The following is a 16,604-nucleotide window of genomic DNA, read 5'->3' on the forward strand; positions in this document are numbered from 1 at the left end:
GGACTATAAACCTTTTTCCAGGAGGCATTTTGACATGTTGTAACAGGACAAAACACAGCCATGACCAGTAACAGTAATGACAGGCTCTGTGACATTTAGTTGTCTCAGTAAACCAAGTTAATAAGTCATCCATCAGCTGTGATAGATAGATAGATAGATAGATAGATAGATAGATAGATAGATAGATGGATAGATGGATAGATGGATAGATGGATAGATGGATAGATAGATAGATAGATAATGTTCTAAAGTCTAAATTATATACAATAGCTAAATAGACTAATTCAAATAGAATAGAAAGAATTGCTACAGTAGTAAGTTGCATGATTGTAGATGGATGTTATTGAGTGTACTAAATATTGATATTGAATAATTTACAGCGTATGTATGTACATATAACAATATATACTGAGTACTTTTAAGGTTATCATAATATCATATGATTGATGATATAAACATATTATACTGATCGTTTTTAGAGTTAGATAGCTTAAAGATAAACAAAATTTCACTACACATCATGTCACATCACCTTCTGGCTCTGGAAAAGCGCTGTAGTACTATGCCCCGCCCCCTTACTGAGCAAGTGACGTTTCAACCAATCATATTCCTTCGCGCGGAATTTCAAACATTTTCAAATCACAGTCCTGTTACAGACGTGAGATTGTTGCGCCAAATTCGTAAACAAAATAGTCCCCTTTATGAAAGTAAGTAAATTTAATTTAATTCAGGCAACCAAACGCAGCTTTTAAAATTTAATAATAGAACGGTCTAAATATATCGTGCTACCAAAACATGAGTGATTATTAAATAAATAGTTTGCGATTACAGTATGATTCCGCGGAGTGATATTTACAACCTCACTCTTGAAGAAAAGAGACGGTAAAGGAAGTCTGCTCTATAAGGTAGCTTAACGTTATGGTAGCCGCTGGTCGTTGAACTTAGTTCCTCGGCATTAGGTATAGTATGGTAGGATATTGATGTTTTAGTAAAAAAAAAAAAAAAACATCTTTGCTACACTTCGGTTGAAGTATATGGATTGCCAGACGTCGATGTGTCTTTGAACGGAGCTCCAGGTAACGCTTACAATTTATGTTTTAGCTTATCATGCAATCTTAGTGACACTAATTTTACATGTTTTGTTGTATGTTGTTTTGAGGAGTAAATAGTCACTAATGTTATTTCATGTGCACCGTGAAATACCTTTGACAAGATAAACGTTAACTATCGAAGCAATATTGCACGTGGGATGACGCACAATTGTCAGCGTTTAAACTGGCGACACCAAAACGGCTGGACGGTGTTCATAGCAACCAAAGTAGACTTCAGTTAACTCTACTAAAGTTGAAACGTACTACTTTCATATCACTGGTAACCGATGAAGTACAATCAAGACAAATATTTATATTTTGTCGCATGTATTTGTCCGTCGAGTGTTTAATGTTTTTTGGGAGGATTCTTTTAACGTTAGTGTAAAAAATCACGTCCACTTGTTAAGCGAAGTGCAGTTTAAGACTTTTTGTTTGCTAATGTTCCAGGTAAAGTTACGAGAATGCCACTACATGGAAAGATAGTCGTGGTTAAGAGGAGTGGAGTGGATGGGACTGAATTCCCACTTACTGCATCATGCTTATTTGGAAGGTGAGATCAATTAAAGAAAACTTTGCTATGCCATGTCATATTTTCAGAAGAAATCCCTTGTTCTCTTGAAATGCAATGTTACAGTAACGCAAACAATGTCACGTTAACCCATACGCATCTTGTACTAATGTGTGGCCTCATGTTGGGGTTGACAGGCTTTGGTTTGAAGGCGGGACATGTGCTGCTGACGTCAAAAAATTTAAACGCATGTCTGCAGCTGTTCTTGCATTAAGTCCAACTGACTCCATATTGTATATCAAACCTCCAGTTTACAAGTTCTCAGTACTTTTGGACACTGAAACACTGTATCAACTAATCATAAACAAACAGCATTTACACTAACATGTCGTTAAATTGCTACATTGTTAACAGTTGTGATTCTTCATGATGTTACAGGAAGCCTACCTGCGATATTCGTATCCAGCTTCCTCAAGTCTCCAAGGAGCATTGCAGAATTGATTTCAATGAAAATAAAGAGGTAAAACAACGCATACTGCACATGCACATATTGATTTGTCTGTGTTTCATACTTACAGGATAGCTAGGATAATCAGGAACTGCCCTTGAATAATCACATTAATTTCTTTTTATTTTGATCATTACCATGTCAATTTTGTAGCTATTTAAAAATCGCACTTCTCTTATCACTTAAAATTGACAGTGAAATCCTGCCCTGGATGGAAATAGAAGCCTAGGTTACAATAGCATTCTGCTCTAATCTTATTTGAGGGACTGTTTAAGATTATTTTTGTTTTGTGTCTCCTAGGTTGTATTGACAAATCTGAGCTCAGTGAATCCAACCCGTGTCAATGGAGAGGCTTTGCAGCAGGCTGAGCGTTTGAAGCATGGAGATGTGATAACCATTATTGACCGTTCTTTCAGGTGCGTCTTGCAAATATTTTGGACTGGGTGTTCTCTGGTAATAAAGGGATTGTTAACCTTGCTGATTACTATTGATTAACTTTTGTCTTTTCCCAAAAAAAGTAGTACATATTTGCCTATATGACCCTGAAGTGCCTGGATTTTGGACCTTTTTTATTAGTGATGTTAAAATCTAATTTATATCTGGATAACTTCTGTGGTAAAGTTAAAACTTTGCTACTGTGACTTGGTTATTGGTGTAGGTTGTCAGTGTTTGCACTTGCTAGAACGGACAGCCTATAGAACCGAAATTACTTCCTCTTAATTTCATCATTCATTCATGTCAAGCAAGACTACAGCAATTTGCTATCACCTGACCTCACATCATTTCCATATCTGTAAGCAGTGTCACTGAAATATGATGTATAACTATTGAAAATGTTTGTTTTCAACCTTAATGTGAAGAAAAAAATACATGTTAGTTATTTCTAATGGCTTCGTGTGCCATGTTTTGCCATGTTGGTTTAACCTCTCCACATACACGCCTATGCTGCTGTGTGCTTTTGAGAGGGGACATTTGATTTAAGTACTAACAATGTGTTAGTGGTACTGTGTTTAGGATTCAGTGCCATCTAGTGGTTAGGTTGCAGATTGCAGCAAATGCATCATCCCAGAAGTAAATGGGATCTTTTTGTTATTTCAGGTTCGAGTATCCTCCAGCACCCACACCAAAGAAGAGGTCTTCCGTTGGAGGCAAAAGTGAAACCCTCAAAGTAATTTACTTATTAATCTTTGATCACTGCAGCATAGCAGTCAATTCAGCGTCCTGGATTTGGCTACACTCCTAATAAATCGTATTGTTATGTTAATCAAAGTGTCTTATGTCTAGGTCCTGCAAGATCAGCATGTAGGAGACACAGTTGCTGTTGGAACTGTAGAAAAGAGGATCTCTGAAGTGTCCACAGGTGAGATTGTATGATTGAGTTTTTTCTGAAATTGCAGCTTAAGTGCTTCTTATTTGAACATGACGGCTGCTGATTGGTTGAATCACTCAGAAACATTGAAAATACACACAGGGGATCCAGATCAGTAAAACTGAAGGTAGTGCTGCACAAATAACATAGTTAATAGCATTAAGTATGGTACTTCAGTGCAACGCCCATTTAATGAAATGTATTTAAAAATGTAGACGGAAATCATTGCTTTAACTTTTAGAGGATAAAACAAAAACATGGATGAGAGGAACCATTTCAATAAAGCATAGTATCAAACAGACCTTTACTACATACATACATACATTCGTATTTAGCTTGGTCTGTAAAGCAACTGACAAGTAAAACAATGTTCGCTGCAGGTCCATTAACCACTTAACATACGCTTTTCCGTCTACGGGACGGTACGGATGTTAGGAGGTAGCCACAAGTTCTTCTGAATGTTTTAAACACCAACCCTTAAACATATATATTCATGCCGTACATCGTTGGAAAGCTTAGATTGCGCTGATTCATTCAAGACCACTCACGACTTATATGGTTGCTCACAGCCGTAATAGTATTAGCGATTAGCTCAGCTAGCCCCTGAGCTAAGTAAGAAAAGCTATAATGCCTACATACCTTCAAAGTCTTCCCTTTATCCACAACGATCATCTTATGACTCAGCACTTTCTGTACAGCTCGCCAAGTATCCATTCCATTCTTATGAAATCCGTTTCCATAAAACCGGAATACTTTTCTCAATATGTCCATGAATTTAGTCCAACACGTAACGTAATAACACAAATAACAAACCATATACGGTCCGTTTACGTCATTTCCTGACCTGCACGTCCATCTCAGAGTACACGTGACTAGATGTTTACGACCGTGAGCCTCTCCTGCTTCTGACGACACCACACACAAGCCAATCGGTGTTTAGGATTAGGTAGTACATGTCTCCAAAGCCAATGAGGACATGTGACCGACAACAATGACGACATGGCTTTGATTGACTGCTGTTCTAGCCTATGGAAATATTCGGTGAAATGAAGTTAATAACCTCTTAGCCAATGGTCTGAGGTTTCCAACAGTGTATGACACTAAGCTATTAAGTTTAGCTGTCCATAAACAAACTCCAAGCGTAACCGGCGTGCGCCCTGTGCGTAAAAGAGTTGAACCATATATCATTACGCACTCGGCATTTTGGTACACGGTTGGTTCTTCTTCGACTTGACATATGACTTATAGCAAAATAGATAGATAGATAGATAGATATGGCCAAACAAAAAATATGGTTATATGTAATAATAATAATAATAATAATAATAATAATAATAATAATAATAATATGGTGTCAGCTTTCATTAGAGACCAAGATTTTGATTGTAGGCAAAGGGGTTGTGAAGTTATAGGTGTTTGATTGTGGTTATACAGCTTTGGTAACCATGGTAACCAAGTGTCCATTTGGAGTCTCCAAAAAGGACCTAAGGAAAACGCATGGACATACCTGTTGAAAAATAATTCAGAAAAATTAATCTTTTGGTCTTTTGACTCCAAATTTGGACTGCATGAAGCCAAGACCTGTGGCTGTGGCCTCATTGTGTCTATATCCTGCTGAGAGGTCCCTGAATGTCTGTACACATGTCATTGTAAAGGCAAACCTATGGGCGAGTAAACAACCCCATCATTGTAACCTCTGCCACTCTTTGTCAGTAAGTCACAGAATCACACAGACACTTTTACAAGAATCCTGAGAGTGTTTCCTTTCCAATGATACCAGACACATCTGAGTCTCAAACTATGTGGGATCTGTGCTGCTCACAACTTGGGCATGTCATTTAGGCTAACAGCATAAAAAACAGGGGTGTATGTTAAGTGGTTAATACTCTCCAACCAAATGGGATTGTGGGCCAGTATTTCTGTTTTTTACAACACTTGTTTTGTGTTTTGTTACATTGTGGTATATTAAAGTGATGGATGGTAGTGCTTGTCCTTTTATCTAAATTTCTTTTTGCATACACTTTTAGACCCTCATCTGAAAGATGGAACCAACCATGACAACATACAGCGAGCCTTGGAGAAAACTATGGAGGTGGAGTCCAAGGAAGATGATAGCCTGCTACAAAGCCAGACCAATTCCCCCTTCAATGATCTGTATCAAATGATCAAAAAATCTCTGGATGTCAAGACTCCTCGGAAATCCTCCAGCAGCAAGTTTCAGACACCGTCATCGAAGTTTTGCACTCCAAAACATGGGACAGTTGGAGAAATCAATGAAACACCCGCCATTTCCACAGAAGACACTCCCAAGAAGGATGAAGCTAGTGTCTCTCTTGAAGCTGGAGAAAATAATGGGGAGGCTCAAAGTATAAGCAATGGGACCCCAAAGTCTGTTAAGAAGCAAAGGAGATCCTCTCAGGTTCCTGCCACTGAGATGGTGAGATCTGTTGTTGAAGAAGCAGAAAATTCCAAGTTGGAGGCAACAACTCCCCAGAAGTTTACTGTCAGCGAGGTTATTGAGCAAATTTCTGCTGAAACACCCAAGTCACCTATGAGAAGAAGGAGCAAGGAGGCCACACCAGCTAAGGAACAAGAGCAAGCAATGCCTGCTCAAAAAACAGAGCATCTTAGAAGAACGTCACCAAGGAACTCTGGGAAAGTTGAAAAAGGTAATTAATATTGTACAATACCATTATTTTTTATTTAAGTGTTGCCTGGTTTACAGTAATTCAGACCTGATAGCGCTCTGGCGCACCAACGTATTTGGGGGAAAAAAAAAATATTTAAAATAAATTGTGCATGTTTCAGAAAAAATGACTGTCTGGTTGTTCATGCCCTGTTTAGTCAATGGTTAGGCTACAAATCAATTCCTAGTTACTTTTGAGTATTATAATTGTTATGAATTCTTCAAATCAAAGGACATTTATGTATGCATGCTTTTATTTTGAAGTAGGTGGTTTTATTATGAAGGCAGTTATGCAGTTCCTCTTCTTTTCCTCACGTTCTCCACTGGAAATGTTTACAGGTGCAGCAGTCACTGACGATTTAAATTATGTTCATAGGGAAGTAAAATGAGAGTGTACATGTTACTTTCCTCTTTTGATTGTGTTGTTAGCTGCTGGTGTATATTTACACTCTTTGAAAGTCCGTTTTTACTTGTTAGCATGATCGCGATTTAGCATCACCGTTTTTACTTGTTAGCATGATCGCGATTTAGCATCACTTAAGCTAACCCGGGTCATATATTCCCCGATCGCGGCTAACTCGGCGGCTAACTCAGCTAACTGGCTAACTGTAGACCGGATCCCCTCAGTTGTGTATATGCAGGGTGGCCGCGGGTCCTTAAAAAGTCTTAAAAAGTCGTAAATCAATTTTCATGAAAATAAGGCCTTAAAAAGTATTAAATTGTCTTAAATTCAGATTGCTTGGGTCTTAAATAATTGAGTCTCGTCGCCGTGAAAATGCGGGCAATCTGTTTTGTTAGGTTGAATATTTTTTCTCCGGTGCTGCGTTGTGCTGCGTTGTCTATGGTTAGGTCAGAGCGTAGTCTACTGCGCAGCTCGTATTGCGCAGCTCTTGATGGCGGAGGGTAAAGCATCTACAGATGGGCCTAATTCAGCACTGGTAGCCACTCGACTTAAACATGGGGAAATGCAAGTTCAATCACAAATGGCTAGACAGGAATGAATACTCTTGGTTACGATCGGTGGCTGGCAGTGTGTATGAATCAGGGCCTGAATTTCAGCGCGGGATTGCGGATATTGCGCACAATTTAATTGATTCCCGCAAATCCAACACTTATAATGCGGGAAATTCCCGCACACATTTACAGCGATGTATTAATGTTCAACCAACGTCTACAGCGGGCCGGAACCGCTGTGTCCGACTGTCTGACTTCGACCCTGAACACACCTGTAGCTCTCTGTACCTCCCGCTAGCATAACACAGACAAGCTAACAGTGATATTAAGTTTAAGGCGCAAACACAGACCGCTGGTTAAAACATAAATCTACATCATCTGAGGAAGAACCTGCTCAGAAAAAACAGCGGAGCCCGCAAAACTACCATGTGATGTCACCATTAACAACGTTAATCCTCAGACAGGTAACTGTGACGTTACTATACACTATGCTGTGGTGCTGCGCGTTTTATCAGCTGATGTTACACAACATCAATTTTAAGTCACTCAGAGGTTTCTCATTCAACAGACCTTAAGAGAGAGAGTGAGGCATTCAACAAAAAACATGACGCTACTGATGCTGAATATAACTACTTAACTGTATAATACTAGATAACTTGTAATATAGTTCAGAGAATAAGTTAACTACATAAAATAGACTCACTGGCTTCCAATCTAATTTAATCCAATACAGCAGCTCTGCTATAAATTCTACATTTATGAAGTTTATACATTTTTTGACAAGAAGGTGAAAATTCAGCTTTATGTTCATTATTGAGAGATTAGGGTGCATTATATTGAAAGGTGTTCCTAATATTTTGTCCACTCCATTAACATACATGAGGAGTCACACCACCACCACTTAGTACAGCCGCAGTAATTTAATTTAGGACAGTGATGACATTTTTGTGATCTTTTTGCATGACACACATTTAGCCGATGTTCTTAAACTCAACCGTCATTTGTCATTTTACCATACTGTCAGTGTGTTTACTTGGAAATATTACTGTATTTCCATCGTACGTTTGGTCTTAAATTTCATTTAGAAGTGGTATTAAAAGGTCTTAAAAAGTCTTAAATTTAACTTGTTTATACCTGTATACACCCTGATATGGCTGCTAACTTTCATATTACACCAGTTTGCATGTATATGCTGCATGATTCAGGGTTAAAGCAGCACTTATGAATATTAGATGATTGATACTGATATAAATGTATTTTTATTTACTGTGAAGTGTTATTCACTGTATTTAATTTACAGCAATATACAATGATAAATCAGTCCTTTTATTTCTTGTTATAATTTCAGAAACTGCTCTGTACCCAGAATACATTGTTGTACCCGTACAGTTCTACAGTAAACAATATAAGGGCAAATTCTACTGATGTCAGTGCAGTGGTCAATTAGACAAACATCAGCATCAGAGGTCGCATTCCTCAACAATAATGACTGACCTTTTGCTGGTATGGCTGTAGTATCCTTAGTCTCAGTATGCTATACAAGCAATACGGATCCCGCTTGACAATTACGCTAATCAGGGCATATACCATAGTTTAGGCTCCTCCCAGGGAAAAAAGTTCAGGCTCAGGATTTTTTTTTACTATCATCTCTGGTAATTGTTCAAGATATGTTTCATAGATTGTTACTTATGTACAATTATGTTTTTTGATTCACTTCATAGTGGAAGAGCTGTCCAAAAAACGCAAAAGTGGAGAACTTGCAGCTGACTTGCCCCAGCAAAAAATGAAGAAGAAGCGCGTTTCCTTTGGCGGTTACCTGAGTCCCGAGTTATTTGACAAAAAACTACCTCCTGACTCTCCACTACGGAAGGGGGCTGCTCCACGGAGAAGCTTGTGTCTCATCAAACCCAAACTATCACTCCTCAGACGAGCATCAGTTATTGGCTTGGTAAGATCAAATGATGATGACTACTTTGATCCAACATTTTAATTGTGATTCACCATATAATATTATTTTAAATGGATCTTGTTTTTCATAGGAGTTTGAAGAGCACCCAGATAGTCCTGCAAACATGACTCCACCTAAGAAGAAATCTTCAAGTGTCAAGAATGCTTCTCCTAAGACTCCAACACCTGGAAAGAAATCACCAAAATCAAATGCATCCTCTCCCAAGGCTCAGTCACCTGGAAAGAAATCACCAAAACCCAAGACCCCTTCTCCTAAGGCTCAAACACCAGGAAAGAATTCCCCAAAATCAAAGGCCTCCTCTCCCAAGGCTCAGTCACCTGGAAAGAAATCACCAAAACCCAAGACCCCTTCTCCTAAGGCTCCAACACCAGGAAAGAATTCCCCAAAATCAAAGGCCTCCTCTCCCAAGGCTCAGTCACCTGGAAAGAAATCACCAAATTCCAAGAGTTCATCTCCTGCTACGGGAAAATCTCCCTCCAAAAACAAATTGGAGACCCCCACGGCAAAGAGAAGGTCAAGCCTTACCCCGAAGGAAAATGCCACTGTTGCAACACCAACAAAAACCCCTTTGAGTTCACAAGTCAACACCCCCACTATGCAAGGGCGATTCTCTGTATCACGCATCAACACCCCATCACCAGTTGTGGAAGATGCTGGTATGGACCCAATGTCTACAGTCACTGTAACCCCTAAAATACCCCTGAGGAGGAAGAGCATGAAGAGCACCTCACGCAAGACTCCAAGTCTGGCAAAGAGCGCTGTAAAAGTAATGCACAGAAGAAGTGGCATTTCACGAGCATCTATGAAAGGTATGTTGCACCCAGAAATGTATCTCTTGTACAGGCAGGCAAAGAAGCTTAAATCAATCTAAGTTTTATTCCTAACCCTGTTACTAATGGTATTCTTGGTTCATTTCAATGCAGGCCAGTATGAAGTAGGATTAGACTTGAGTGTTATAGGTGACAAAAGCCATTTGATAATATTTAGCATTCAGTTTAGTAAACTTTGTGTTTTGTTTTTCTCCTTCAAGCCATAAACTCCTGGGCAGACATTGTCAAGTTTGGGCAAACCAAGGTGCAAGTGGCCGCTCCAGCTAAAAAAACAGTCAACAAAAAGCCTGTGAAGAAGACTGTACCCAAACCACAGGTATAGTAAGATACTCTAACAACTACTGGGTACACAGCCTTTACTCTTACAGCAAGTCTACTAACTATTAAACTAGTACTTGTATATCTTGTTGTAATGCAAATATTAATGTTTTTTCTCAATCTGTCAGACCCCTGCAAGAAAACTGATCAGCCATGCCAGCACTGGACATGCAAATTCACCTGTTACCATCGTGGTGGGCAGAGCTCACAAACTAAAGGTTGTACATCCAACTGGAAATGCACCAAGAGTGGTCACCAATACTGCACTCTTTAAAAAGAACATGAAAATGGACGAGGACTTGACGGGTAAATATTCCCCCCCCCCCCATTCCAACAAATTAAAATTCTTTCTGGTGTTGCATCTTGGACTTTGCTCAGTATTGTATCTAATTATAGTGTGTGTGTGTGTTGTGGTTTCAGGAGTTTCTGAAATGTTTAAAACACCTGCAAAGGAAAGGAAGAGAAGATCTGAAATCAATGAGAACAATGCCCCCAAAACACCAGTGGAAAATCTTTCTACATCTGTAGTAGAGCCATCAGTGTTGAACACACCAGAGGAGATAGGTAAAGTGTGTGTGTGTGTGCAACATTTGTAGTCAACATGAGGACTAATATAAACGGGATTGTTAAATTTAAGTCTGGTCATCAAATTGGCATAAATTAATGAAAGGTGACATTTTTACAGGTGAAATGATAGTGTCTCCGCTGAGTGTTGGATCTACAGTGAAAGAAAGAAGATACAACAGTGAGGCTGTCCAGCGCCTCCTTAATGGAGATGAAGAATCCAGTTTTGTTAGTGACACCCCTACATTGGAGATTCACACTGATGATTCAGGTGAACAGCAGTGCACGGATTTGAAGACGACCTCTGTAACAACTCCCAAACAAAAGCCAGAACTACCAGAGTCACTCACTGGAGTGAAGAGGATCATGAAGACCCCAAGACAGAAGTCTGAACCCCTAGAAGACATCAGAGGGAAACTTCTTAAGACACCTAAGCAAAAGCCTGAACAACAGGAGTGTCTCACTGGAGTGAAGAGGATCATGAAGACCCCAAGACAGAAGTCTGAACCTCTAGAAGACATCAGAGGGAAACTTCTTAAGACACCTAAGCAAAAGCCTGAACAACAGCCTGAACAACAGGAGTGTCTCACTGGAGTGAAGAGGATCATGAAGACCCCAAGACAGAAGTCTGAACCTATAGAAGATATCAGAGGGAATCTTCTGAAAACTCCCAAACAGAAACCTGAGCAACAGGAGTGTCTCTCTGGAGTGAAGAGGATCATGAAGACCCCAGAACAGGAGGCTGAACCTCTTGAACATGTACATGGAGAGCTTCTGAAAACTGCACAAGTTGCTGATGTGACTTGTGATGTTGTTAAGGAAATGAAGACCCCAGCACATGTGGAAGAATCAGAAAACCTAGCCGAAAAGACCGACATGAAAACTCCAAACCTTAAGAGCTCCCCAGTGGTTTGCCTCTCTGGTATCAAGAGGATGATGAAAACACCGAGGGAGAAATGTGCACCTGTGGAAGACTTTGAAGGACTTCAAGAGCTCATGGAGGAGCCACTGACTAATCTCGCAGAACCAGTGGAAACAACTGAGGTAATCAAGAAGCATCAACCTTTTCATTGTTTTATTGTAACAATGTAATAGTTGTAATCATGCTGTTGATGATTGCAATGTGGGTTTGTTTGTTTGAATTAATTGCCCACTTCAGAAAAAGAGAAGCTCACAATTGTTAGTGTGATATGCTTGAGAGAAATAAAAACTGAGATTCAGCTATATGAGATGGCAAACCAAACAATGAACTAAAAGACTGGAAAACTGTTGTGATTGTAAGTATTAGCAACATTGCTTAATAGTTTAAATATGCGTGTTGGGCACTTGCACTCTAAAGCAAGCTGTATTTTCTCAACTTTTATCATTTCATTCACACAACACATTTAAACTTACTGTGAAAATATTTATAGCAGACCAAAAACAAAATAATTCTTACAATTGCCCCTGTATTTCCTATGTACACTTAGACTGACTATATAAATAACAAACCATGACCATTTAAAGACTCATCACTACTAATTATGTGTCAGCATGGGTTTCTTGTTTTGTATCAGTTAGTGTTCATTCTCATTGATTTGTTGTTGTTCTTTAACAGGTTGAAGACCAAACTCGTTCGGATTGTGAGTCAGACGTTGCAAAAGGTTAGTTGGGTTACATGACATTACTTTGAGTGTATTTCTAAGCTATATTAGAATATTAAACTATTTTTGTTGTCTTCTCACTTTCTTACATAGAACTAGATTTTGCCCATGAAGAGCAACAAGACGTTGTACCTTGTGCTCAGAGTGAAGATGGACCATCAGATGTGATCCAAGATGTTCCCCAAGTTGACATGGCAAACGGTAAGTTGTTTTTACTTTTTTACCTTTTTTGTATTAATTTATTTAAAATGAGAATATGCCATATATAAAAATACAGAATTTAAGATATTTGTTTCCAAAACTAAGATTTTGATATTGATTTATCAGTCTGACAGATCTACAGTACATAATGCCTAAATTCAAAAACGCATACTGACTCCATAGTTTAATAATAGTTTGAAGTGGCTTCAGTCCATATTTATATGGTCTTTGTCTGTGGAATTGACAATGACCAATCTTGCAGAAATATATTTGCAAATGTATCTGAAACTTGATAATGCAAGTATTTTCAACAGCCAAAAAAGAAAGGGAAGCTGACTTGTTTTCTTTGTTTTCCATCTTATTTAAGGTCATGCAAATGAAGTTGCCTGTGCCCAGCTTGAGGTGCCCAGTGCACTTGATGCAAATGAACCATCAGATGCCATGGAAACTATCTCACAGGCAGCTGTAGACGAAACTCTGCCAGAAGAACAACTTCAGGCTGAGACGGCTCCTTCCGAAGTTACCGAAATGCCCGCAACTGCCACTGATGAACAGAAGAAACCTGTGGAACCGAAAGCAGCTGAGGATGAACAGGAGGTCACAGAAAATTCTGAAGATCCTATTGTCCCTGCTCCAGCCAGAGGAAGAAGAGGGAAGAAAACTGAAGCAACTGCACCATCGGCAGTTAGACAAACTGCAAGAAACAGAAATGCAAAGTCCATTGAAAGCAAGGATGCTGAGCTCACTCAGGAGGAAAGTGCCCCTCTGCCCTCCAAAGTCGCTACTAAGCCTAAAAGAGGAAGAAATGCCAAAAAGGCTTCTGATGATCAAGCTGAAACAGTGCAAGAGATTGCCACTGAAATGGTGCCAGAGCCTGAGAGTGAACAGATTCCCCCCATGGAGCACGCTGCAGATGACAGTGAAGCACCACTGGAAAAACCTGTGGTGAAGCCCAAGAGAGGAAGAAAAACTAATAAAGAATCTGAACAATCTCAATCAGTGCCTGAGAAGCAAGATGTGCCCTCTACTGAGAGCGAAGATCTTCTCCAAGCTGACAAAGCAAAAGGTATGTCATCTTTCATATTTGTGTTACTGTGGGTGCTTGGCCTCTTTTATAAAAGTGAGGGAATATGTGTGTTTCCTGGTTAATTAAAGCATACCATAACTAACTAAATCAGATCAATTGAAGGCTGAGCCACTGTAAATGTAAAAATAACGTTTCTCATTTGTTTTCTCCCATTTACAGAAGCGGATATAAAGGAAGTCAGTAGTGAGCAGTTGCCCGTTGAAGGTGATGAAAGTAAATCATCAGATGCTGTGGAAATTGTCCAGAAGAAACCTGTTCGAGGCAGAAGGGCAAAATTGGTGGAACCAAAAGCAGCTGAAGATAACCAGGAAGCAGCAGAACCTTGTGAGGATCTTGTTGACCCTGTTCCAGTCAGAGGAGGAAGAAGAGGGAAGAGAACTGCAGCTACTGCCCCACCTGCTGTTAGAAAAACTACACGGGGCAGAAATGCCAGGTCTCAAGAAGACACTTCTGATGACCAACCTGAAATAGTGCCAGAGAAAGCTGTGGAAACAAATCCATTGACTGAGATTTCACCTGAAGAAATTCCAATAAATACCAGTCAAGAAGAAATCGAGTCTGCAGCCCCTGAAAAGGAAGTTGTGTCGAAGCCGAGCAGGGGGAGAAAAGCTAAACCCACACCTGTTGAACCACCTCAATCCGAGCCTGAAAAGAGTGAAATTGTGAGTGACCAGCATCTTCTGGCAGCTGATGAGCCTCAACAGTCCGCTCCCACACAAAGAAGAGGGAGAAAGAGGAACCCTGATACCGTTGACCAAAACGAGGTGACCGAAGACACAGTTGTCGCTGTGGAGACCAAGAAGCCGTCCAAGCCTCCAGTCAGGGCTAAGAGAGGAAAAAACGCCAAAAAGGAAGAAGAAACGGTAGAGAATGATAGCAAGACTACCTCAGTAGAGACTACTAAATCCCAGGAGCCAGTTAAAAAGTCAAGGAGAACCAGAAAGACTGAGCAAGACCATGTAGAACCAGAAGAAGAGGTCCAAATAGTTGAAACTCTTGTCCCAGAGGAGGCTGAAGCGCCAATGAATGAACAAGCCACTGTGCCTGCAAAGCCCGGGCGAGGGGGGCGAAGAGCAAAAAAAGACACTGAGAGTGTAACCCCAGTCGAATCCACTGAGACCCAAGAGGTACTTGTTGTCAGCACCACAGAAAAACCCAAACGGGGCAGGAGAGGAAAACAAGTTGCTGAAGAGGTTAATATCACCGCGGAAGTACCAGAGGAAAAACCTGACCATGAGCCGGAGACCGAGGAGAATCAGGAAAACGTTGCCACTGTTAAAACCAGTAGAGCAAGGGGGGCCAAAACTGCAAAGAGTGAGATTTCACTAGCCGTTCCAGCCAAGCGAGCACGCCGAGGTGCAGCCCCTTCTCATGAGGAGACCAGTACAGAAGCCTCAGCTCCAGAGTCTGCTCCGATTTCAGTAGAACCGGCCAAAAGGGGAAGACGGGCAGCAGCCAAACCCACTGAAGATTTAAGCAGTGCTGCTGTGGAAGACACAAAAACGTCCAAAAAATCTGTCAAGTGGACAGGAGATTTGAAAGTCTACGAGATAACTCCTTTGAAGACGGTTCGCGGCAGGAAGTCAAAACTTGGTGGCCAAGATGACGTTGAGAGCAACAATGCAGTGCAGAGTGCCAACGAAACTGAAGAGCAGGATCTCTCAGATAAAGTTGTTGAATCTCAGCCTGCCAAGAGAGCCAGGCGAGGGGCAAAGGTCGCAGATGTAACCACTGAGTCCACCAGCAAGGTCAATCCTAAGAAAGGTGACATCAAACAGGCTGATGAAGCTGAGACACAGCCGAAAACCAGAAGAGGAAGATCAGCAAAGAAATGAGAGCTTTTGTGTATATGTTAACTATAATGACTTTCCTTTTTTTTTTAAATTAAAAAAAAAAAACTTTTTGTATTTGTTGATTTTAGACTGTAATCCATTTTAGCAAGTAGTTTTATAGACTGAAAATTAAGCACTGCTTTTTCTTTTTTCTTTTCCTTTTCAACACAGCAGGGAATCTTGTTTTAACCATTTATATTTTTTTTGAAAAGTTGTAAGTTTTTCATTACAGGTTTTGCTGATATTTTATGTTGGAAAAAAATAGTTATTAAAATCTTTTGTATAATGGAAAAATGTGTCATTTTTTGAGTGTGTGTCCATGTGTGGCTAAAATGCCTGGGATGATAATTAGCCACATGACTTGAAAGATGAAAATGCCAACATTATTTAGTCTGTACAGTTTTTTGTGATTCATTTTCATGTTCTTGTCAGTTACAGGAAGTGCTGAGATTAGATAATCAGAGGTGGAGGGTAATAAAACTTCATTTTTAACATAAAATGAATCATATTTCTAGGTGTGGTCAGTAAAATTTATTGAGGTAAAAGGAGAAACTTGACTTTAATTTGAACAAACTAACAGGAAGTAATACTGCTGCCAATTAAACTTTATTAGAGATAGGCATACATTATTAAAATAGTGTCAAAGTTGATTTATTATCAATCATCAGGTGTTGCAAGTTATTGTTTGCTGAAGGACAGATCTCACTGCTTAGAAATGACAAAACATTTTTGGGTCTTTGGACCAACAGAACCCAGAAGTATGAAACCCTAATAGTGGCAAATTAAACAATAAAAGTTGGTCTACGTAATCAAAGAAAAGGGTCGGGTGAACAGTTACCAATATAGACAGGTTAAATTCGGTCATGCGGCAGAGACATGATGAATGTCTGAGTCATGTCACTGGTTATTGAACAATTTACAGTAAAGTAATCAAAATTAGATTAACCGGAACTTAGAGATATAACAAGGGAACAACCCGGACAGATTTTCTAGGCGGACTGGAAACACGCAGAACGGGCGCTGGAGGGAGATTTGAGCAACGCA

General features: G+C 39.8%; 1 protein-coding gene across 1 annotated transcript; it reads left to right on the plus strand.

Annotated features, from left to right (window-relative positions):
• Positions 1 to 1,043: 1,043 nt before the first annotated feature.
• On the plus strand, positions 1,044 to 15,933 carry LOC128381718 (proliferation marker protein Ki-67-like). Its single transcript, XM_053341757.1, has 18 exons — positions 1,044 to 1,076; positions 1,539 to 1,641; positions 2,038 to 2,119; positions 2,408 to 2,523; positions 3,206 to 3,275; positions 3,392 to 3,467; positions 5,504 to 6,145; positions 8,838 to 9,064; positions 9,168 to 9,275; positions 9,327 to 9,894; positions 10,116 to 10,231; positions 10,362 to 10,539; positions 10,654 to 10,797; positions 10,919 to 11,841; positions 12,395 to 12,440; positions 12,534 to 12,641; positions 13,009 to 13,707; positions 13,888 to 15,933. The coding sequence occupies exons 2-18, from the start codon at positions 1,553 to 1,555 to the stop codon at positions 15,561 to 15,563; spliced, it is 5,868 nt and encodes a 1,955-aa protein (XP_053197732.1). The 5' UTR covers positions 1,044 to 1,076; positions 1,539 to 1,552; the 3' UTR covers positions 15,564 to 15,933.
• The last annotated feature ends 671 nt before the right edge of the window (positions 15,934 to 16,604 follow it).

The sequence above is a fragment of the Scomber japonicus genome, chromosome 20 (assembly GCF_027409825.1).
Source record: "Scomber japonicus isolate fScoJap1 chromosome 20, fScoJap1.pri, whole genome shotgun sequence".
Taxonomy (NCBI): domain Eukaryota; kingdom Metazoa; phylum Chordata; class Actinopteri; order Scombriformes; family Scombridae; genus Scomber; species Scomber japonicus.

Excerpts from the sequence above, each read along its gene's own strand:
- LOC128381718 (XM_053341757.1), top strand. The coding sequence starts at position 1,553 with ATGCCACTACATGGAAAGATAGTCGTGGTTAAGAGGAGTGGAGTGGAT. Across the intron at positions 2,120-2,407 it reads ATTTCAATGAAAATAAAGAG|GTTGTATTGACAAATCTGAG; the intron begins GTAAAACAACGC and ends TGTGTCTCCTAG. Across the intron at positions 9,065-9,167 it reads GAGCATCAGTTATTGGCTTG|CACCCAGATAGTCCTGCAAA; the intron begins GTAAGATCAAAT and ends GAGTTTGAAGAG.